General features: G+C 48.9%; 1 protein-coding gene across 3 annotated transcripts in view; it reads right to left on the minus strand.

The window, feature by feature from the left end:
* Positions 1–12,603: 12,603 nt before the first annotated feature.
* WIPI2 (WD repeat domain, phosphoinositide interacting 2) overlaps positions 12,604–23,824 on the minus strand; it is a 38,378-nt gene continuing 27,157 nt past the window's right edge. For 2 of the 3 annotated variants that reach the window (XM_041749473.1, XM_041749471.1), the window contains 7 exons: positions 23,540–23,632; positions 20,415–20,485; positions 17,361–17,468; positions 16,269–16,433; positions 15,279–15,386; positions 14,210–14,340; positions 12,604–13,310 (listed from right to left, as the gene is read on the minus strand). In XM_041749473.1, the coding sequence (XP_041605407.1) occupies positions 13,198–13,310; positions 14,210–14,340; positions 15,279–15,386; positions 16,269–16,433; positions 17,361–17,468; positions 20,415–20,485; positions 23,540–23,632 (789 nt within the window). In that variant the 3' untranslated portion in view covers positions 12,604–13,197. The remainder of the gene's footprint in view (positions 13,311–14,209; positions 14,341–15,278; positions 15,387–16,268; positions 16,434–17,360; positions 17,469–20,414; positions 20,486–23,539; positions 23,633–23,824) is intronic. The other variant, XM_041749472.1, reaches the window with a different exon arrangement.

The following is a 23,824-nucleotide window of genomic DNA, read 5'->3' on the forward strand; positions in this document are numbered from 1 at the left end:
GATGATGCCTGTGTCTAGGCCTTCCCTGGCTGCTTGGACTACGGGACTTGCTCCCAAGACCCTGGGGGGAAGCCAGGCCGGCCCACTACCTGGACGCTGAGGGAGAGACCTGGTTAGGCTTGTCCTGCCCTGTCCTGCTAGGGTCCTGGGGGGGCACAACCTGAGGGACATCAGCTAAGGCTACCACTGTAACAGGCAGCTCATTTTCCGGGACCTAGTGCTCAGAGATGCCAGCCAGGCCCAGAGTCCGACAAGGCGGTAGCTTCCAGGAGGGCCTGGCAGGAAAAGCCCATTGCCATTGGTCACCAGCCATTGGCTGGAACCGTGCGTCCACCTGTTGCACCCGTTTTGTGAGCGGCTCCTGTCTCCCTTGAAAAGCTGGTTCTCCCCGAGTTAATCTCTCATGGAAGAGAGGGAGCCTCAGGGGGGTGGACGTGTACCTCCTCCCTCACGGCCTCGTGCTCCTGTGCGTGTGGTCCCCATGACAACAGCCTCCAGCCTTGTGTCACCCCTGAGCCTTTGGGTCATTCTGGTTTGGATGGCCCTGGCCGTGTGTGTCTAGTCATTCTGGGTTGGTGACTCCATGGGCAGTCGTGGAGGACAAACCACAGGCTGAGCATCCTCCCTCCCTCTTCCCTACCCCCATCTCCTGACTGCTGCCAAGTGGCCTCAGCCCCCTGCTGGCACCTGGGGAGTCACTTAGAAGCCAGTGGTGCCTGGAACAAGAGCCGTTTTAATAAATGGAAGAGTCTGGACATAAACCAGGCACAGAGAGTGGTGATGAGTGCATCTGAAGGCAGATGGTGTGCTCAGTCAGCAGAGCCAATAAACACCAGCCCGGAGGCCAGAATTCAGTCTCTCCCCGACCCCTCATTCCATGCAGTGTGGCCTCCCAGGCCTCCCCGGCCCACCAGGCAGGTGAAGCCAGCTCGCATGGGTGCCTGAAGGCTGATTGTTGAACTTTTAGGAATGGTGCAAGCCAGTAGTTCAAGTCACTTTTAGCAATTACATAAATGTATGGTAAACTAAATGATTCTCCAAGTAAAATAGTTTGGTTAGGCCACTTAGGAGATGCCCTTCGACGCTTTCACCAGCTTGTTCGAGGGTTTGCCCACCTTTGGGGGGCCTCTTATGTGCCAGCTCACTCCCCCCCCCCCCACTGCCCTCAGGCCTTGAGAGCTCTGGGTGAGCCCAACGGCCTTGGCTTCCCTCACACAATTTCCAGCTACTTTCAGGCAGAAATGCTGAAGTGGAAGCAATTTCTCCTAAGATTTTATTTATTTATTTTTTAAATTTTATTTATTTATGATAGGCACACAGTGAGAGAGAGAGAGAGAGAGAGAGAAAGAGGCAGAGACACAGGCAGAGGGAGAAGCAGGCTCTATGCACCGGAGCCCGACGTGGGATTCGATCCCGGGTCTCCAGGATCGCGCCCTGGGCCAAAGGCAGGGGGATAAACCGCTGTGCCACCCAGGGATCCCCTCTCCTAAGATTTTAGAGGTGACGAGAATTCTCACCTTCCAGAGGGCCTGCTGGAGGAAGGTGGGGAGGGAATGGGTGTTTCAGGCCCAGGAGGCCTAGTTGGAGGCAGCTTCCCTGGGGGATGGGTCCCTGTGGGGCTCAGGGGAGGGGGGGCAGTTCGGAGGCCTCAGAGGTGGTGGCCAAGCCCCCGTTCTGGGCCCCCGTCTATCCTGGGCAGCTCCCATGACAAGGATGCAGAAAATGCTGTACCACCATTTGGCTTTGCCCCCTGCCACGGCCGAGAGGCTAATCCTCCTCCAAATACTTCATGCTTGATGAAATCACATTCTCAGAGTATAGGCCTCACAGCTGGGTGAGTGTGAGGTTTCTTGGCAAGTGCTTCTTACAGACTCTAGAAGGGGTCTGACTTCAAGGAGAGGCTCTTGAGCTCTGCCTCGGAGGAAGAAAATTAACATGTGCTGTGTGTTTGAACACGGCCTCTGCTCTCTGAGCCCACTCCAGGGGGCAGCCCAGGAGTACAGGGGTCAGGGGCCTGACCCCGGCTACTCGCCCAGTGGACTGGGGCAGTGGCTCAGCTCTGCAGGCCCAGGAAGATGGAACAGGCCAGAATGGACATGATGAAGCAGGTAAGGCAGCTGATGCAGGTGCTTGGTACTTCTAGACCCTTGGCCCCAACAGCCCTTGAGGGAAGAAGCAAAGCATTCATTGCTGGCCAAGAGGCATTTGGCTGTGCCCAGGGCAGAGAACAGAGGATGGGGTGGAGGGACTGGGGTTGCTGGGGGTCTGGCTTTCCCGACTCCACAAAGCAGCACCTTGCCGTAGGGTACGGGAGACCAGGTGATCAGGCAAGGCAGGACAGTGAGCACTGGGCTGGGGCCAGGGGCCGAGCTGGGAGACAGAGGGTGCATTTGGTTTCCTTGGGCAACTAGCAAACTGTGACTCCCTTGTCTTCTCCTTGCCTCGCTCTGCCCCCCGCCCCCCGCCCCACACTATGACCCCTGCAGCCAGGGCACAAGCCCACTAAGTTCTACTTACGCGACCCACCTCTAAATACCTGTGACCTCCACCTGAGGGCGTGCCCAGCCCAGGCACACAGATAGGGTTTGCCGTCCAGGGAGCTAAGGATCCCAGGGGTGGCACTGCCCATGGTGGCTGCCAGTTGGTGGGTAATCCTGGCCCTGGGCGGTTCTAGTTGCCCCTTGTGGCATGAGTACTGTAGCCGGCTCATCTGGCTTCCTTCCCTCAGCCTTCTCACCTCCCAGGGTCATCCTTCTCTCGATTCTGCTTCTGGGGCCAATCCAGCTCAAGACCAGCCCCTGCATGTCCCCTCCACGGTTGCTTGCTCCTGGGTTACTCCTGCTATGAAGGGTCTGAGTGACACCATTGTCTCTAACATGCTCTCCTTAGGGCAGACCCTGGCGCAGCGACAGTGACGGAGAACAATCATGCACAAGTATAGCCGTGCTCTGCACACCTTGTCCCGCAGGAGAGAAAACAGAAGGAGGGGAAGGATGCGTGTACGCCCGCACGTGTGTGTGTGTGTGTGGGGGGGGGCAGGAGGAGTGGGCCCTGCGAGGCAGGGGGAGTGCAGTAGAGCTGGGCTCTTCCCCAGGACGCACTGGCAGGAGGTTCTGGAGACCAAGGAGGTCAGCGGCAGGTCCGAGCCCACACCTGCTCATTAGGCATCTGAGCATCTCAGACCGTCCGCGGCGGGAGCAAGGCTGGAAGCATTCCCTTCTTCCCCATCACAGACTCTGAAAATCCAATATCCGAATATATTCCAGGATATACTTCTAAAAGAGAGCACTTTTGAAAACCATCACAATACTGTTATCATGCTGAAAAAAGGTGAACAATGTTTCCTTAACAGCGTGGAATAGACCATCAGTGCTCAAATTTTCCTAAATGCTTCATAAATTTTCCAATTCTTTACTTTTAAAAAATGTCACTCTTACAAAATGGTCAGAAGATCAGTATGTGAAAGCTCTGCAGACCCTTCTGCATTCACAATGGTCATCTCTTCTTACTGATGTCCAGTGTTTTGTCAATAGGTCTGCTAACATCACTTGAATGTCCCAGATGAGCCATTATGACTTTTTTTGTTAGGAGTCCATGTGTCTTTATATTCATCAACAGGCTTATCCATGTCCTTGCTCATCACTTTTTTTCTCCCCCAAACAGGATACATCTTTTAAGATTTTATTTATTCATGAGAGACACAGAGAGAAAGAGGCAGAGACACAGAGGGAGAAGCAGGGTCACCACGAGGAGCCTGATGTAGGGATGTGGGACTTGATCCGATGTCCCAGGATCACGCCCTGAGCTGAAGGCAGATGCTCAACCACTGAGCCACCCAGGCGTCCCTTTACTCTTGTTTCTTTTCCATTTCTCAGGGAAAATGAGTCATGGTTCATTCATTCAGCAAGTGTTACTTGTGTAGGTCCCTGTGTAGCCTCCTTACTGTATTAAGCACCATCTCCGCTAAGACGAGGCATGATCTCCCGTTGCTCCTCCCTCACCACTGTATTTTCTCACTATTGCTGGTGCAGAAACTTGTGTGGCTTTCATAACCACACACACCTGACTGGGCATTGTGATCCCAATACATTCTCATGGGTTTTCTTGGGCTTTCCAAGGAGATGACCATTATTACTTGCAGATAACAAAAATCTGCTTCCTCCTTCCTAGTATTTTTTGCTTCTAATTGTGGCAAAACATACATACTATAAAATTTCCTATTTTAGCCATTTTTAAGCATAGGGTTCAGAGGCATTCAGTATATGCACAATGTTGTGTTAACTTTCATCACTAATTCCACAACCTGTCATCATTCCCAACAGAAACTGTCACCATTCCCTAAACCTCCCCCATGGCGCCCCCAACCGTGGGCACATAGCAAGTGTCGTGTCATGGGTCTTCCTCAGGGCTGGTGGCTGGGGCTGTCCTGTCCCTTCTCACAGGAAAGCTCTGCAGTGACTTCTGTTTGGAGCAGTCTCTGTCCCTGCTCCCATCTCAGGCAGAATCAGGGTCCAGCCCCCAAGCTGCGATCTGGATCTGGGGACCCCACCCCAGGCATCTGGGCTGTGAGCCTGATCTCACTTGTTTGCCTTTAGAGTTTCTCAACCTGAGAATTTCCTCTTCTTTCGAGCCTGGCTATGTGTGTGTATTTGTGGCTGGAGTGAGAATGGTTCTACATCCACCAAGTTCATTCCTGAACTAAAACCCTCCACATTTCCCTACCAACCCACACAGACTTCCATGGCAGGCTTTCCATTTATGGAGCAGAAACCACGGTGCCTGCCTGCCTCCCCCGTGGGCTCTCCAAGCTTCCTTTCAAAAGTGAATATATCTATTCCATGATCAGTTGAAACACAGCAGGCAAACACAGCAAAGGATTTGAGGGCTGAACATGAGTTTTAAGTGACAGCTGGGTAATCACATCTTCTCTTAACTGGCCTGTTTCTTTACCAGGTTTTATTTTAAGCGCTTCAGAGCATTTGTGTTGCTATTGTGAACCTTTGCTCAGAGCTCTCTGGCAGCCAAGCCCTCCCCCGGCTTATGCAAATATAACCCCCCAGAAGGCAGCCCCCACACAACCGCAAGCAGAGACAGCATGGAGCACAGTTCTGGACCAGAGGAGAGATCAGGCTGGGAGCCTGGGGCCGGGAGCCTCTCCACTGCCCACAGGACCCTTAATTCAGCCCTCCTGCCCTGGACTTGGTGCAGCCCTTTGGACGTGGGGTCCCAGAAGTGTTCCTTCTCCTGGTTTTAGACACACAAATGTCAAAAAGGCATTCTGTGCCCCATGAGGTTGGGCAATACATGAACAGGCTGTGAGTGAGTGGAGGTGAGAACTGATACAATCCTTCTCCAAATATGCAGACCTCACCCCTTCCGTCCTGCAGGTACTTGTAGCTGCGCCTCAACAGGAGAGTTGATTTTGCTCCCTTGTACCTGTCCTGACTTTCTGACTTGTCTTGGCCAGAAGGAGAATGGAGTCAGAGTGACAAGTATACCAGTTTTGTTTTTGTTTTTTTAAAGAAATCTGGCGGGTTCCACTTTCACTCTCTGGAAGTCAGCCACGTGTGAGAAGTCTGACTGCAGATAAGCTGCCATGCTGCGAGGAAGCCCAAGCAGCCATGTTGTGAGGGAGGCACCTGGCCACCTCAGTAACTCCAGCAAGTGAGTCAAGAAGCCTTCTGGAGAGCAGCTGGGTCGAGCCGGATTGTAGAGTGATGACAAACAATATATTGCTGTTTCAAGAGGAGTTGTGGGTGATTTGGTATGCAGCAGGATGTTATGCTGTAACCGTCTTGCAAAAGTTTGCCGCTATCTTCTGAAGCTGAACGTCTGCATACCTCATGCCCCAGCAACCCCACTCCTAGGTTAAGAACCCCACAGGAATGTCCCAAAATACATATATGAGGATGCTCGCAGGGACACTATAACAGCCCCAAATGGAGACGACCCACATGTCTGTCAACAGGAGAAGGTGTAAATGAATGACCTCACTTTAACACAACAGAGAACACAGCCAGGAGGATGCATGGGAATTTCCTGAAAACCCAAGAGAAAAATGTATGTAGACGTCCTATTCTAAATATATCCTCTGGGACAGTGTGACTGTCTGCAAAACCCAACAAAAAGTCTATTCATTCCTTCCATCCATTCACGGATCTGTTGAGTATTCGTGGATCATAAATGAAATACTCTGTATTTGAGGACGCTGCAGGCTGTGAGTAGAACCACTTGAGAGGAGGGGGCTGTGGACTCAGAGAGCAGAAACATCTTGCCAGGCTTGAGGCAGGATTAGAGGGAAGACGACATAGCAAATGTATCCTTTCAAACAAGCCTGACTTCAGAGACACTGACCAGGTGATGATGGAGGTCACCTGCCTGGCTCCACATACAACTGCTCATGAGAACCTGAAGAGTCCTGGTGGCTGGGACATTGGAGGTGACCTTCCCAACACCACACACACAAATGCACACATGTGCACACAGGAGTCACACTCTGCTAAGGGGATGAATTTCCATGTCAGATCCTAACTCTGGGGTGCATGGGTTTGTGTTCTTATAAAAGAGACCACAGTGCTCCCTTGACCCTCCCACTCAGGTGAGGATAGTGTGACATGTGGTTTGTGAACCAGGAAGCAGCTCTCACCAGGCACGGGATTTGCCAGCATGTGCATGTGGGACTTCTAGCCTCCTGAGCTGTGTGAGAATATATTTCTATCGTTTCCAAGCCACCTAGTCTACCGCATTGTCACAGCAGCCTGAACTGAGATGCACATACCACGCATGCGTGCACACAACAGCACATCCCCACCATCCTCCACAGATCCTGGCCGTCTTGCTAGAGTCTTGGTTTCAGACCTTCTGTCTGCGACCCTACGCCTCTGAATGTCCCACTTGCCCTTCACCTGGCAGCCACCAGTTCTAGGCAGCCTCTATGGAGACAGAACACATTCCAGTTTTGAAACTGGAAAGATAAGGCTCCCCATTAATTGTTCAGGGAGGATAGTATGCAGAGCTGTATTTTGATTTAAAGAAGTCAACTTACAAATGACCTGTTGGAGAAGAAACTGGAAGGAAATACACCAAAAGGTTAACCCTGCATTAGCTTAGGATGGGGTGCAGGTGACCTTTGTCCTCTTTATCCATCCCTATTTTTTCAGAATTGTCCACACTGAGCCTCTGCGTTCATAATATTTTTGTTTGAAAACAGCCACCAGCATGTGTTTCAAGCAGGAGGACCCCATGCCCATCTGCCCCTGCCAGGGACCACCTGCACCCCCACTTCCTGGGCAGGAGGCAGGAGGCGGGGGGAACTCTTTCTCCCAGCACTGGCCAGCAGGCCTCCTATGTCCTGGGCCCAGGAAATAGGGCACCTAGGCCCACACCTCACAAACGCCTGCATAACCCAGCAGCTATGAGAAAGAGGAATACAAGAGCCCCTGTCCCCATGGAATCACAGCCCCCGCTGGTGGCCTGTTTCCCCACATGTCCCCAGTTGTGGAGCAGGTGGGGGAGTGGCCCAACCTCATGGGAAGGAGGAAGAAAGGGACACATAGCATCTGAGGAGGGTGCTGTCTCTGCTGATGGAGGACAGTCATCCACTCCATTAGGAAAACCTTACCTTGAGGGCTTCCAGAGACGAGTCTGTCACTGGAGCAGAACTGTAAACTAGAACAAGATGTTTAGATTTTTAAACAGATTTGCATTTTATTTAGAAAGGAGCCCAGCAACTGTGGACCCCACCCTGCCAGAGTAAGCTGGAAGGTCCAAGCCCTCGAAGCACAACAGAGTAGCTACATTTAAGTTCAAAACCAGCAAGCTAATGATGATCAATTCCTGCCTCTTTCCACCCTGCCAACAGAAAGGACGACAAGGAAGGTCCCCTTGGAAAGCACAGCCAACAGTGACAGAGCCGCATGTGGTCTGCCCCCATGATCTCCAAAACCCCCATTCCCTTGAAGAGCCTCGCTGGTGACAATGCCAATGCGCCCTGGCCTTTCATCCTCCTCGAGGCCATGCGATGAGCAAGATCAGCCCAGGGGGAGCCAGGTACCAGCGGCAGCCAGGAACTCATGTAAATGGAAGGAAGTGTTCAATTTAAAAACCACCTAACATCATTATTCCCCATTATTATAGGTGACAAGGGCAGGCAGGGAGAAACTTCTAAGGGTTTCACTTTATTTTACTTAAGGGCTTATTTCAGGGCCAGCTCTCTGGTTTGAACCTGGCATCCCAAGGGGATCATTTCAAAGGTGCGCAGACTTTATAATGCTCTCCGTTTAATATGCACTTTGCTTTCCTGCTTCAAGCACCTGGAGTCCTGTAGGACTGGCCCCTTACGGACACAGCACAGGTGTGCAACCTAACGGGGGCCCAGCTTGACATTACTGCCCCCGGGGACTTGCCTGCACCCACTCATGTCCTGGCTCTGCCAGACTCCAACTAGATCGGGGCAGGTCAAGAGAGAGGGTCAAAGGGGCCTCCCCTGGGGATGGAGGGAGTGGCAGAAGGCCCCACTGCTCTCTCTCGGCCACCCCGCTTCACGCTCCCTGGAGAAAACATGCCCGGCTGTTCTAAAGAAACTCAAGTACATCTTTATGTAGAACCTACAGTGAAGCCATTAAAAAAAATATATAGTAGCAAAAACAAAATCACAAATGCTCTCTATAAAAAAACAGGAACCAAAATGAGCACATGGAAAGATGTATGGAATCTTGTGTGTTTCCCTGAAAAATTAAATGTTGTATCAATGCCCTGGAACAGGGCGGCAATCCCAGCGGCGACCAGCTGCACCCCTTCAGAAACTCACCTGCTGGGGACACTGCAGGCTCTTTAGAAAAGCAGAACACTCGCCAGGCGTGTCTTAGCTTTTGATGTAAAAGGAACAAGTCTTCCTGCCTAGAGGGAGACCTGTGGCAGAGCAATCCAGCGTGCACAAGATGTGCCTCTAACAGAAGCCACCAAACTAGCACTACACCTAAAGTAGCAGCTGAACCCGGGCAGGAACCCGGGCGGGAACTCAAGTGGGTACTGAGTGGAGCTGCCCCAGCAGATCCTCACAACAGCCTCCATGTGGGGAGCACTCATCTGCTTAGCCCTGCCCATCCCTCGAGATGCAGTCCTTAGGAAAGAAAATCTTTCAGAAGAAGCCAAGAATACTAGCAGAAAGAAGCGTGTAATCTAGTTCACAAAGGACAAAAATCAATTCTGGATGAAAACCTCCATAAGAATTCAGACTTCAGGATTCTGATATTTGGCCGTAATATTCTAGGTAGAATTACAGTGCATTTAAATATGGTGCAAAAGAGAGGTACACAGCCTGTGAACAAGTTTTAATTTCTGAATACAGTTGTAAAATGCTAACAGCAATGGACTTTCTAGACCGATTTGACCTGGGATAAGCATATCTACCTGCGGCATGGGCGCACATGTATCCACACGCGTGCACACACACGCACACTCCCACCTCACCCCTGACCCCATATACACTGGCAGCACATACAACAGGTTCACCTGAAAAGGAAATGTAAGAAGGAATATAATTAAATTACAACTCAGTAAAGAGTGAAACAATATAGAGAAGAGGAATCAAAACAGTCTCTTTAAATTCTGAGCTTTAAAAAGATTTAATTTTTCCAAATTAAAGACTTTCCTGGCCAGATACCAGGGAAGGATAAAAGGGGCTGGCCATGCCTCAAAATCCATTTTTGTGCTTCACAAAATCCACAGAATGAAAAGGTACAATATGGGCCAAGGGTTAGGACCTGGGTGGGAACTAATATATACATCAGTGAGATCTGCTTGGCAATAAGCAATCATTATATATTTTCAGTAAGAAATCAGTTATTCACAAAAGAGAATTCTATATAAAGCACTCTTCCCAAACAGAATACCAATGGCCTGAATGCCCGATCTTTCTACATCTCTGATACCACAGAACCCAAACCAAGTTTTCGACCTGTCCATCTTAAGAATTAAGTACACTTGTAAAATAATGTATTTGGATTTTCAGCTGTGCTAGCTACAGAGTCACAAAGACATTTTAAATGAGAGCTCCTGTCATTCCCTGAATGCAGAAGACAGAACCTACAGACATTTAGGGCAGGGGACACACAAACCAAACCAGCACGGCCCATGCACAGCTCTATGCTGCTGCCATTACAAAGGCTACAAACAACAGCTGCAAAGAGCCAGGAACAGTGTTCCCACCACCGACTGTCCCGTTTCACTGTGACCTGAGCACGCCTAGTCTTCTCTGTACATGACCAACTATTTTCCTGTCTGCTCCCCAAATGGATTGGTGAGGAGGCAAAGCCTGGGAACTCTCTCCTGTGAGAACCATAGGTGGCTGCTCAGAGGCCCTAGAACCCAGAAGTGGAAAGGCAGGGATGAAAGGGAGCCACGTGACCTACACTGTGACTTATACTTACGTTGTTCTTGAAGATTTATCTTTCTGACCAGCTTAGTATTCAGAAACGAGAACTGAAAACCACCATTAGCTTCATCCCATAAGACCAGTTTCTGTTTCAGGGTTTATGGGGCGCTGAGCCCTGGGTGCCCACAGCACTTGACAGCAGCCCCACCAGGCAGGGATTGTCCTGCGATCCAGCACAGGAGACCTCAGCCCCTGGGGGGCCCACCCAGGCCATGCCAAAAGGAAGGTGCTAGAATTGGGGGCTGCATGCGGGTGTTTTCAACTCCAGCTTCAATCCAACTGTGGTTTCCGCTGCTTTAGAAAACACACAGGCTTGGTCCCAAATCCACATGGGTCTATGAAGTAAGTTTCTGGGTTTTGTTTCCTATCCCATGATTCTTTCGGGAGCTTGGAACGTTATGACATAATACAAAGTTAACATTGGTGTACGGTTTGGAGCTAAGCAAATTAGTGCCATGTCAGTTTGACTGGGGTCCCTTTCTGTCTGAGCTTCCAGCATGGCACCAAGTGTTCTGCTAATGAGCATCTCAGCAGCTTCCTCCAGTTCTCTCCAATTCTGCGTCCCCCGCATGCACCTCAGGCCTAGCCAGCCCTGCCGGGGCTCCCTGCTACAGGACAGGGGCAGTGGTCACAAGCCACTCAGGCCACCTTTTCTAACCGCCTGTCCTAGCACTGAAGAGATGGTGGCTGACAGGGGAGTCCCACAGCTCCCAGGACCTCCAGTCTCAAGGACAGATGAAGTCACACACCTCTGGTCAGGAGAAACCACAGAGCAGAGCTGACTGCCCACATCGCCATAAGTGCAGAAGCCAACACTCAGACACCAAGATCAGCAATATTTAACACAAAATTGGAAAGGCCATTCTCTCTTTGGTAATGAGGAGACCCTAGCTGAGGGCCCCACATCAGCCTTACGCACCTGACACTGGTTTTCCCGTGAACACTCACCGCAGCCGTCGACATAGAGTCCAGTGCCTTGTTCCAGAAGATACAGAGATAGGGCCTCCCAGGTCTGACATAGGCAGGCTGTGTCCTGTGCTTGAGGAGGCCCCTCAAGAGTCCTTGGGTTAGGCGTGTCCTTGCTCGGTGCTCAGCAGATGCACACTGTATCACATTTGGGCCTGAGGGTCACACTTCGTCAGGGATACAGGTGGATGTACCAGCCTTTAAAGGAAGGTACAGTATACTCTGCCTTCACCTCTGACCAGTAGCATACAGCATCTCAGGCTGCTGCCCTAACCAGCGTTTCTAGAGATTTCCGCTGCCGTCCACACTTATCTGGGTGCTCTCTGCACCTAGGCTCTCACCTTCAAGCCAACCACTGGATATGCAGCTGCAAGGGTACAGACAGACCATGAGGTTGGGCATGGAAAGTGTGCAGTCAGCTCCACCAACTGCTGCAGCAGCCCCCTCAACGTGGAGCACATGCCTCTGCACCTCCTCTGTCCAGAAGGCCGACACAGGCAAAGGGAGGGCAGATACAACATTTTTGCCTTGTTTTAACTTCTGTCCTTACCCGTCACCATTCTGTCAAGAATCTATGACGACCTTTTACACCACTTGAATTGCCTTGAAACTTTGACTACTAGACGTCTCGGTCTGGAATGCAGATTCTGAGGTATCTGTGGTTGTGCGACTCCTGTAAAAATGAAAAGGGGAGCTGGGCTAACACTAGGACTTGTGACCACAATCTCATGTCACTTTGTTGAACAATTCTGTAAGATTAAAATAGAAAAGGCACGTATCACCTTGTAAAACTGGTGCTCACAGCCTCCCCTCTCCCCAGGTCTGCCGCATTTCCCTCTCTTTAGTACTCCTGACACGGGTGAGAGGAGCCCTTGACAGACGGCGGGGCTCAAGGTCCGAGGACAGTTCGGGTGCCCCCCACACTGTAATTCTGTGCTCCATGGGTACAGGGAGTAGCTACAAAATTCCTTAAAAACACACAAACAGAACCCCCACACAGTTATTCAACAGGAAAATTAAAGACCAGATAATTTAATTACACAAACAAGACCACTCTCCTTCGCTCTGGCCCTCCGAGGTATTCTTTTGAGTTCATGTGCTGTCAGAAAGGAAGATTTTTTAATGCTAAGAAAGAATCTCTCCTCCAATACCTACATGAAAAATAAAGCCAGAAACAAAATAAAAGTCCGGCAAGCAAGAGATCCCAGAATAATCCAATTTGGAAAGAATTTAATTAACAAAATAAAATGGGGGGAAGGGCCCAGGAGGGGCTCTGGAGAGAGAGGACCCCTCCCCATGGCTGTTGCCCCCTGAGCCTGGCAAACCCAGAGAGGGCTCTTGGACCCGCCTGAGCAGAACCCGCCTTAACACCCAGAACCGCTCTGCACGATGCCACCTTCTCCTTGTGTACGCTCCTCCTTATATACAGATTTTAAAAACCAAACAACTGCAGTTGTTATAAAGTGGCTTCTAGCTCTCCTATGCTGGCTTGGCACATTAACGCATGCAAAGCAAGGTTTCAAGGGCTTCACCAAACAGTTAATTTTGGCAAAAACAGAAAACAAACAAAAAGCTAAGATTCCTAAGCAGGATTAAAAGCCACTGAAGTGAAAACGATGTATTTCTCAACAGTATGGAATGAGACTACAGCTACGATCTTTTTTTTTTTTTTTTTTTTCTTTTTAAGTCTCTGCCATCCTCTCCCCAACTCAGGTCAAAGTTCATAGCAGCATAACACAAAGTCCTCCATCAAGCCAGTGTTCTCTGCTCCGGGGGTCAGAGTTCACAGGTCAAGTTCAGTCCGTCCGAAGAATCATAGGAGGATGCTCGCTGTCCTCCTCCAGCCGCAGAGCGCTGGCCTCCTCTTCCAGACATGCGCCGCCCACGGCCCCCAGCTCGTCTCCGTAGGCTGCAAAGAGACAGCGCAGCCACGCTCAGGGGCAGGGTGTGGAGGGGTGAGGCGGGTGAGGCGGGTGAGGCGGGTGAGGCAAGTGAGGCAGGGAGGCTGGGCCTGGCAGCCAGACCCAGACAGCTACAAGCTGCAGCACATACTAAGACTGAACTATAATCTCTGACTATAAGCTTTTTGCGGCCTTGGGCAGCTCAAGATGAAGTCACTTATTTTCCAAAATTCATAAATGTCAAAAAGACGGCTGCAGAGTAAGTAGGAGCTTTCCGATGGACAGGCCGCAAATTTTCCTCAGCGAACAGGGAGGATGGGAATAGTTCTCGAACTGCTGATGCTGGATGCGCGACACCTGACGGAAAGGGCCACTTCATCTCAGAGTCACAGCGAGCATGTACAATCTCCTGTGTGAGCAAATCTATAGGATTGCCAATCTGAGGTCAAGCTGATTGGGAGAGGGGTTGGGGTGGGGGACAGCTTCAGCTACATGGCCTCATCTGTCGGTATGTTGACCACCCAGCTCCTGCAGCAGGATGGGCCCTGAACACAGGCCTACCATCCTCCCAGGCCCTGAGTGCTGAGGGGGTGTCTCAGGTGTGCCTGCTGAATGATTACACAGGGCCAAGGACACCTGCTTGGCAGTGTCAGAATTTAGGGGAGTATTTTAGCCAAGAGGCGGCAAGCCACGGACAATTCACGTGCACCTGAAGTCACCCAAGCCATCATCACTATTATTCCTTCAAAAATGAAAATAATTCAGCTTTGAAACCCCCAGGTGACAAGAGCTTGCCTCTGAGCCCTACCTGTCCCCTGTGTGGGGGGAAAGTGACAGGTGGGCAGCTCTGCTCAGGGTAAGAGCGCCAAGCACGGACCGCAGCGGGGGTTTGCATTACAGCCCTTACCAAGTCTGGTCGGAGATGAAGGCACATGAGTACCTGTGGCGACAGCTGTGTTGTAGGTCTGAGTCACTAAGGGGCAGTCGTGAGAGGCTGAGTCTAAGATTTCATTGGTTGTCTCCATGCTTCCATCCAACCTGGTAGAAGCAGAGAAACACAGAAACAGTGAGGCTGGATGGGGATCTTGACAACTTGCCTCATGCGCCTGCAGGGCCAGAGGTGCCCCAGCAAATGCAAGAAGGTGCTCCAAACAGACACACATGTGTGCGCCCTGTGCTGTGCTCACTATAAGCTAATTCTCCGTGGGTATGTTCACTCGGATTTTTCACAAAGATTTTTACATGGGAAGTCTGATGAAGAAAGTTATATTAACTGAGATAATCTTGCATTTTTAAGACTGAGAATCATAAACAGAATTCACTATTAAAAAACTCACTTTCATCCCCATTAGAATTAATTATAGTATCATTTTTAGAGAATTTCTGGATAATTCTGGATAATTTTTTTGGTAAGATTTTATTTACTTATTCATTCATGAAAGACAGAGAGAGGCAGAAACAGAGTAGAGGGAGAAGCAGGCTCCCCAGAGGAAGCCTGATGTGGGACACGATCCCAGGACCCCGGGATCATAACCTGAGCCAAAGGCAGACACTCAACCACTGAGCCACCCACTTGCCTTTCTGGATAACTTTTAAAAAGCAAAAACAAAATCAAACTGCACTACTTCCCAATGAACAAACATTAGTGCCTTCTTTTCCCAGAGAGCACGTCCATCTCACAGTGAGCCTACAGGCGCTCCTGGGATGCGTACCACCCAGGGGATGCCACCCAGAGCACCCTCCCTTTTCTTGCAAAATGCTGAGTTCCCACCGTAGTCCACTTGCACTGGGGAAGGACAAGTGCTACACCAGACACCTGTCCAATCTCTTCCCAGTTACTGAAGTGAGAAGGCGGGAGAGAAGTGTGGGAGAGTACAGTCTGGGGAAGTAAAGCTTATCAACGGGCCAGCTCCACTGGAATGCATCCCTTTGCACAACTGGCTTTCACAGAAATGGCTGGTGTGAGGCCCGCTTACTTGTGCTGTTTCATCAGGGTACACTCGCCTCCTTCCTGGGGGTCCAGGTTATACATGTACAAATACCCGTCGGAAGCTCCCACCAGTAGTCGGGGAATCTTCTGAATTCTAATGAGAATAAAAAGAACCAAATTCTAGGACCACAACTTTCAGACAATGTTATTACACCAGCAGCCTTGCCTTTGGCATGGCCAGGAAAGAATCCTCTCACTCCCGCCCCAGAAAAGCACCGAGTTAGTTTTGTGCACTGGACTTCCCCTATCTACTGGGAAGGGGAAAGATCGCACCCACTGTGTTGCTTGAGGCTGTAGCATCAAGGGCTCAAGCCTTGAGGGGATTTACTGTGAACAGACACTGAAGCCCACAGGAGAATAGGTGGGAACAAAACCATTTCTCATGGCTTGTCTAATTACTAAGGATAGATATTTTCATAAGCTTTTCCTCCATCTGAGTTAGCAGCATAAAAAGGATGTAAAATAGTATTTATAAGATTCATGTAATCACAAAGATGTGAGATCAGTGAATTTTCAACAGTATTTTCCTATATGGTTGTACTCTGAACAATCAAATGAGGCTCTCAAGGTGCCACGTGCATTCTGAGGCTGTACTCCAGAGTGACACGGATAGCCTTCAACTACGTCAACCTGCTGGTTTTGTAGGCCCCCAAGGGTTAAATATTGGCAACCTCCTATAGTTTGGACTTGAGAAGTTTTTTCATTACCATTACAAACATTCCCCAAAAAAGAGGAAGATTTTTTGGATCAGAACACTGCAGATGAATCATTCTAGTAATGGTGAAGAGGCACTCGGGGGGGGGGGGGTTCCCCCTACTTCCACTTTGATCAAGTCAAAGGCCTAAGTTTGTGGGTTGTTCCTGGATGAGGAGAAACCTAGCCAGGCTGCCATGCCACCATCTCTGGTGACCTGTGACCAGACTTCTGACTGGACGCACCCCGGTAAACACAAGAGGCAATGCCCATCCCTACTCACGTGGCCAGTGAGCAGATGTTCTTGTGGCCACAGAAAGGCAGGCGAACTGTGGCAAAGGCTCTGCCCTGGTTGAACATTTCTGTTACTTGGGAGGGCAAGTAGCTGGTGGAAGCCATGAGTACCTTCCCGAAGTACCCAGTCCAGGTGGTGGGCTCCTCCTGAGGTCTGGAAAGAGGAACCATCATCAGATACATATACGGGGACTCTTCACCAGAAGGACCAGGCCCCACTGACAGGAGCAAGTATTAGTTCTGAAACTTGAGGAGAATTCCCTGTATCTCAGGAAGAAGGGATGCAGAGAATGACAAAGTCTCAAAGCCTGGGGACACTATAGGCATGTCTTCCGGGATGGATCAGAGGAGACTCGCCAGATTTCAGAGCCCAGAAGAGCTGTGCTCCTCATGAGCGGCCACATCAGACTGTGGCAGAGGATGAGGTTCCCCAACTTCACAGCAAATGTGAAGATGTATAGGCCAAATTCATGATCTACCCTCCCCCTGCCCAGATATTTTTAACAGGAAGTCTTCAAAAACCTTATTAGCAAAATCTCAAATTATTTTCCCAGACCCCATTTTTTTTTTGCTGCTGTTCATCCGGCATATATTGTAAGTCATCTTAAATGTTCCTCTGAATAGGACAGCATATAAACAAACAATACTCATTCTAATGGGTATCTTTTTAACATTTAAGAAAAGGACCAGCACTTCTCCAGGCACACCCCTCACAGTAACACATAATTTCAATCAATTGCTTTAAAAATGGAAATCACTGTGGGCATGCTGGAGCCAGCACCCACTCCTAGGGGTGTTTACCTCTAAGTGTTTCTGTGGGCCAAGTTGGCGCTAAGAGATGGACATGTGCAGAGACCCCAGGCCATCCACTTTCACCCTCCCTGCTTCATCTTTCAGGGAAGGCCATTTCCCTGCTGTGCCCGGATGTGGTAACACTTACTCTAGAGCTGGCTTCAGGGTCTTTATTGGCAAAAATGACTAAAGATAAGACAGTGTCTGTGCTGATATCCTCATCCAGTCAGTGGAGAAGGAGCTTTGTATTTTTTTTTTTTTTTAAAACAAATGTCTCTTTGCAACTCACTTTTCTTTCACAGTCTCAAGTTTGAAGATGTGCACAGTCTCAGTGTTGCTGGATGCAGAGAGGAACATGCTGTCCATGCTGAAGGCCAAGGAGCAGATGCTCACACACCTAAGGGCAAGTGGAAGAGGGAGCAGAGTTACACAGTTGTCCACACCAAGCCTTGGTGTGGGCAATTTGTCACCTTTCTCCAGCGACTTTAATAAGCCAGACAAGTAAAGTTCCCAGAACAGGCATGCCTGGGTCTACTGGTATCTTTCTTTTTTCTCTCCAGCTTTCTCTCCCCCGCTCCCCTTTTAAAATATTTTATTTGAGAGAGAGACACATAGCATGTGCAGGGGGAAGGGCAGAGGGAGAAGCACACCCCTGCTGAGCAGGGACCCTGATGTGGGGTGATCCCAGATCCCAGAACTCTGGGATCATGACCCGAGCTGAAGGCAGATGCTCAACTGAGCCACCCAGGAACCTCTCCAGCTTGCTTTTCAAAAATTTTTCTGAAGAAGGGAAAATGTTTTAAAGGTAAACCAGGGATCCCTGGGTGGCTCAGTGGTTTAGCACCTGCCTTTGGCCCAGGGCGTGATCCTGGAGTCCCGGGATCGAGTCCCACATCGGGCTCCCTGCATGGAGCCTGCTCCTCCCTCTACCTGTGTCTCTGCCTCTTGCTCTTTCTGTGTCTCTCATGAATAAATAAATAAAATCTTAAAAAAAAAAAAAGTCAAGAGCAATTCTTTATTATTTTCTTAGCCAATTTTACCTGAAATTCCAAATAATAAAGGGAATCAGGGCTTCATGAAACCATTTTTTTTTTCTGAATTAGGCTGGATTTACAGAACTAAGGTTAGCAAAAGAAAATCCAATAATTTAATTTATAGCAGTTACTTAATGTGCAAGAAAGCAAACTGGCAACCTTGATGATATTTAAGAAAAAAACTTTCAGGGATCCCTGGGTGGCGCAGTGGTTTGGCGCCTGCCTTTGGCCCAGGGCGTGATCCTGGAGACCCGGGATCGAATCCCACATCAGGCTCCCGGTGCATGGAGCCTGCTTCTCCCTCCGCCTGTGTCTCTGCCTCTCTCTCTCTCTCTGTGACTATCATAAATAAAAAAAAAAAAAAAAAAAAAAAAAAAAAATTAAAAAAAAAAAAAAACTTTCAACATGCTAAAACCTTACAGTTTATCTGAAAAATCACTGTAAAAATCCCAATCCTCAAATAAATCTGCATTTCCTTATAGCCCTACAAATACAAGGCATGTTTTGCCCTGTCAAAAGAAGGGGCCTTTTCAATCTAGTACATGTTTACTAATTGCTTGTGAGGTGTCCAGTGTTGTACAAAGCTCTGGGTATAAATCAGGAACAGTTCTCACTTTAATGGCTCTGTGAGGTGTGAATACAGATAGTAAATTTGCTGCAAACAAAGTGATGCCAAAAAGTAAAAGTGGATGTGCTAGAGAAGCATGGAGGAAAGGGTATTTCTGCGAGAGGATCAGGAAAGGCCTCCCTAAGAACACTCAACCTAGACTGCAAGGGTTCAGAAGTTGGCTAGGTCACAGGTGTGACACCAGCATAGGAGACCCCATGTAAACAGTGGAACCACCGTTCAGTGTGGCTGGAGCTGGGAACACAGCTGAAGGACAAGGGTGTGGGAGGCCAGCTTATCGACCAGGGCTGAGGGATCTGGAGTTAGCCCTACCAGCAGGAGGCAGACCCTGAAGGTTCCACATGGGGGTGTGCTCTGATTGTGCTGATGCCTCAAGAGCAACCGGGGCCATGGTCTGAAGAAGGGACTGAAAGGGCCAAAAGCAGATACCAAGGTGCATAAGAGGTCGGGCGGTGGCGATCTGAACTGGGTGGGCAGGGATGCCGGGGAGATGGGAGTGGGTAGGACTGACCCGGGGCATCAAGACCTAGCTGGACGTGAGAAAGGAGCCAGTATGAAGTCCCTTTGACTCAGATTCCAGGATTATGACAGTGGCAGCGTTTACAAGATGATGGGCAGATGGGGCACATTCTGGCTGGTCGCTGGAGGGCCCAGCATCCAGCAGTCAGGAGAAATACAGGAACATCTCCAGAAAGCAGCCTGGGCTACACATACAGGTGAGGAGTCACCAGCACATAGGCAACACAGTTTATGGGCCTATGAGACTGTACAGAACAGGATGAAGAAAGGCCCCAGGGCAGAAGTGAGATACAGAAGAAAAATCTAGAATGGTGTGGCATAATGGAAAACCAAGGAAAAAAAGGAAAGAAACACAGGAGGCAGTAATGGGGAGGGACCCGGGCATTTGGAGATAGGACCCTATAGCACGTATGGGCCATCTCTGGGAAGGACCCAACGGCTGACAGGAAGTGGTGACACACAGTGCAAAGTTCACAAGAGAAGGGGGTGGCTGATAGCTGCAGGTTCTGGAATACTTCCTGGCCCTGTTCCTGCCTTGAGGTGGGTACTCTTAGTTGCCCCTCTGGAATGGGGAACAGACCCCACCCCCCGCCCGAGCCTGTGGCAGATGATTCAGGCCTAACCAAGCAGGATGGACGTTCCTTCCTCTCAAGCGGGTGTCAAGAAAGGGAGTGCTAAGTACAGACTCAGTAAGGTATGCAGACAGACAGGGAAATAAGTGGGGTGACAGGACAGAGGGGAAGCTGGTTAGTTTCCAGAGTAGACAAGCAGGATAGAAGCATGCTGGCCATTCAGGAAAATATTCAGGAAAATATTCAGGAAAATATTGGCCTACCACCTCAGATCAGGTGGAGGAAGCTATGAGGCCCCAGAGGGCCAGTCAGGCTACTTCTTCCTCATTCCCTGGGCTGCCTGACCATCACCCTCGGTTCAGGTGGGATCACAACAAATGAAACCCAGTTTGCTTTATAAAAACGTTCCTTTACTTCTCAAGAGGACAATAAAACCTCCCCTGACCATCCAGCTGGGTTGAAAGCACTTACACATTCAAATGGGGTTCCCAGGGCTGCTTTAAGTTTCCACTTGTTGACCCAGAGAAAATAGAACTGAAATCCAAATGTCACCTCCAGATCAATTCCAGAGATTCACATATCTTACTTACCTCTTAACTCCTCTCCGGAACTCAAAGAGTTTTTGTCCCTCTGGAATGGAGAATACTCTAATCACGGTCCCCTGTGAGAGGTGTAAAAGGAAAGAGAAAAGGATTTTAATGAAGGAAACTCAGCCTGTCTTCTTCACAACAGACCCTGAAGGAAACAGAGAAGGGGGGCCTTGCACTGGCAGGTTCTGCACACGGGCCCCCACACACCCTCTGCACACCAGCAGCACCGCAGAACATTCCCAGCTTCTACTGCCTACTGAACATTTACTCTTCTCTTTAGATACTGCCGCTGTAACTCCCTGCTTATCTCAAACACCAACAGCCTTGACATCGAATGTGCAATGGCTCTACTTCTAAGTAGTGTGAAGTTTCAACTCTCACACACTGACTCTGGAAGCACGTACTGCACATCGGGAAGCATCACCTAACTCAATGGTCTGAGACACCTGGGACGCCCGACATCCATCCTTTCTTGTCATTTCAGGCTGAGTTACTGGTCAAAGGAGATTGTAGGACCAGACAAAGGAGTATAAGAATGAGCCACTCTCAAGATGCCAGCGTCCCTGCCACTCCCTCAGTTCTTGCCTCCCACAAAGTAACAAGGGGTTTGTGGATGGAGAGACAGGACTTGAACATCTGGGAGAAGTAAGAGAAAACAGCCAGGAAAGTAAACACAAATGGTACCTTCAACATCTAAATGTTAAAAGAACACTAGCAAGCTATGGTAATAAAGTAGCACAAGAAAGACTCCTATAGCAAAATGGAAAACCTGCAAACAGGCAGTATTTCAAGATTCTCAGGACATGAAGAACTACTCAGCGTGTAACCTGACACCATATACTTTCAGAAGGTTCAAACTGTTTAGTATAAAAACTGTTAATAATATCTCACCTGTTTATAAATAGCAAAAATAAACTATAAACAACCTAATTTTAGACCACCAGGAACTGTTCCCCCTTTTAAAAATATTTTATTTAAAAGGGGTGCCTGGGTGGCTTGGTGGGTTAAACATCCAACTCTTGGTTTTGGCTCAGGTCATGACCTCAGGATCATGGGAGGAAGCCATGCCTCAGGCTCTGTGCTCAGTGGGGAATCAGCTTAAGATTCTCTCTCCCTCTCCCACACCTCCCTTCCATCACACACACTCTTTTCCTCTCTCTAAAATAAACAAATCCATTAGATAAAATGTTTTTAAAAGATAGTGATTCCCTCTGGATAAAAGGATAACAAATGAGTTTAGAATTCTTGATAATTAGAAGGATAAAACAATACATTCAGATGCAAAAATAACCATAGCAAAGGTTTTATTCTTTGTAGTCTTAACTTTCTGATTTAGAGGTTTTTTGTTTTTGTTTTTTTAAACAACATACCTAGTGCATAATACTAACTACTGAAGGGCTGCTGGTCCTAGCCTGACTGTGCTCCCTGAAAGAGGATTCAGCATACATTTAGACATGGCCCTGGCACCCAGCAGAATGGGGGAGGTCTCTAGGGGGCTAACTCTGTGAACTAAGACCATCTGGTTAAAAGCAAATCAAAAGATTGCTCTTCATAACCCAGGAATTTAAAAAATTGTTGTATTCTTAATTGCCTTTGGATTCCACGGTACTTTAGGGAGCTTCCAGGACCTCACAAAAACTGGGGAGATGAAACTATTAACTGAGGACTAACACAATGGCCACTTCAGTAGAAATGGACAAGGTGACAGTGTAATTGGCCAGTGGTGTTTAAAAGCAAAGCCAGGCTTGGAGTCAAAGCCTTTGTCATTGCCCAACTTGGTGACCTTGAGCAAATCAATGGTCTCTGAGCCCTCGACAGGAAATGAGAAAGTGTTTACCTTGCTGAGGGGATGGAATGGGGTCATGAATATAAAGGATCTGTACACCCAATGACTAAATGACCCACAGACGGCAGCACGGTCATTACAGAAACTGTATATGAGAGTCAAGCACAGAGACCCCTCAGGAAAGTTCAAGTGAGTGGACTTTTCTCACTGGCTCAGCTGGCTGGCTGAGCCAAGATGGAGAGGCAACAGGAGGGAGGCTAATAATTTAGGTTTTTAGTGAGAAAGCATCAAAGCATAACTAGGTAGCTAAAAAGCAAGTACTGGTGTTCAGAGTTGAGGAACAGGCCGGAACAAGACCAAGGCCAAAGCATGGTATTATCGAGATGACAGAAAGGGCAATGGAACAAGAAATAGCAGCCTTGCTAGGAAGAGCACGAGGACCCTTTGGTGTCATGGAGGCTGGGAAGGAAGGCCAAAGTCACTTTGTCCTATGTGGAAAGAACTTTAAAAAGACCACATCCTTTTAACCCAGAAAGTCTGCTCATTACAATCTCTCTTGGGGGGTGAGCAGTGTGTGGACAGAGGTAGAGAGGGAATCTTAAGCAGGCTCCATGCTCAGAGCGGAGCCCAATGTGGGGCTCAATCCCAGGACCCTGAGATCATGACCTGAGCTGAAATCAAGAATCGGACCCTTAACCAATTGAGCCATTCAGGTGCCCATTCTTTGGAATCTCTTAAGCAAATAAAGATGCTCAAAGATTTATGTGTAAAACAAATGCACTATTATCAATACTCCAAATATTATATTATTCCACTCTAAATATTAGGAACAATATAAATGTCTCCAAAGGGTAATGTTCAAGTAAACCACAACGGAATATTGTACAGCCATTAGAAGTACTTCTTAACTTAGAAAAATCCAGTATTATGCAGAAAAAGAGTATGGTAAATTATACACATTGTATGATCATAATTTTCTTAAATAACTAAAAAAAGAAGAAAAGGAAATACCCTGCAATGTGTTTAGGCTTGCCCTGGCCAGAATTACATCTGCTCTTCACTATTACGCAAGCTCCGTGGCACAGCACACACTAGCATGTCACCGAGAAGCATGCTGGGGGTGCTGCTTATGCATGTCTGCCTCCTCTGCACGATTCTGTAGTTCCAACTGGCACACGGGCCAGCTCCGGTGGTACAGAACGCACTCCAAGCGGGTTGTTATCTGTGCCTCTCTGGGAGCCGGTAAGCACAGAAACTCGTTTGGTACCTTCACTGTGTGAGCAGAGTGAGACAGTGCCAAACCCCCAAACTAGTTTCCTATCAGCTGTAACAGACTCACCTTCTCGGAGGCAGTGGCAAGCTTGGTTCCACTGGCATCAAACGCCAATGCTGCCAAAGGACTGTCGTGAGCTGGGATCATGTTTGCAGCTCTCTGAAAGGCAAAACGAATGTGACATGACTGCCACAAAATGAGACCACACCCCATGCTGCCATTGGTCATCAGGCTGAAGTGCCAAGTGGCTGTAACTAAAACACCATCCTGATCAATTTGAATTGATCAAATTGGTACCAGATTGGCACCACAGGTACCAGATTTACTGGGGAAGCGACCCAAGGAAATGCT

Source organism: Vulpes lagopus, chromosome 3, assembly GCF_018345385.1.
Source record: "Vulpes lagopus strain Blue_001 chromosome 3, ASM1834538v1, whole genome shotgun sequence".
Lineage (NCBI taxonomy): Eukaryota > Metazoa > Chordata > Mammalia > Carnivora > Canidae > Vulpes > Vulpes lagopus.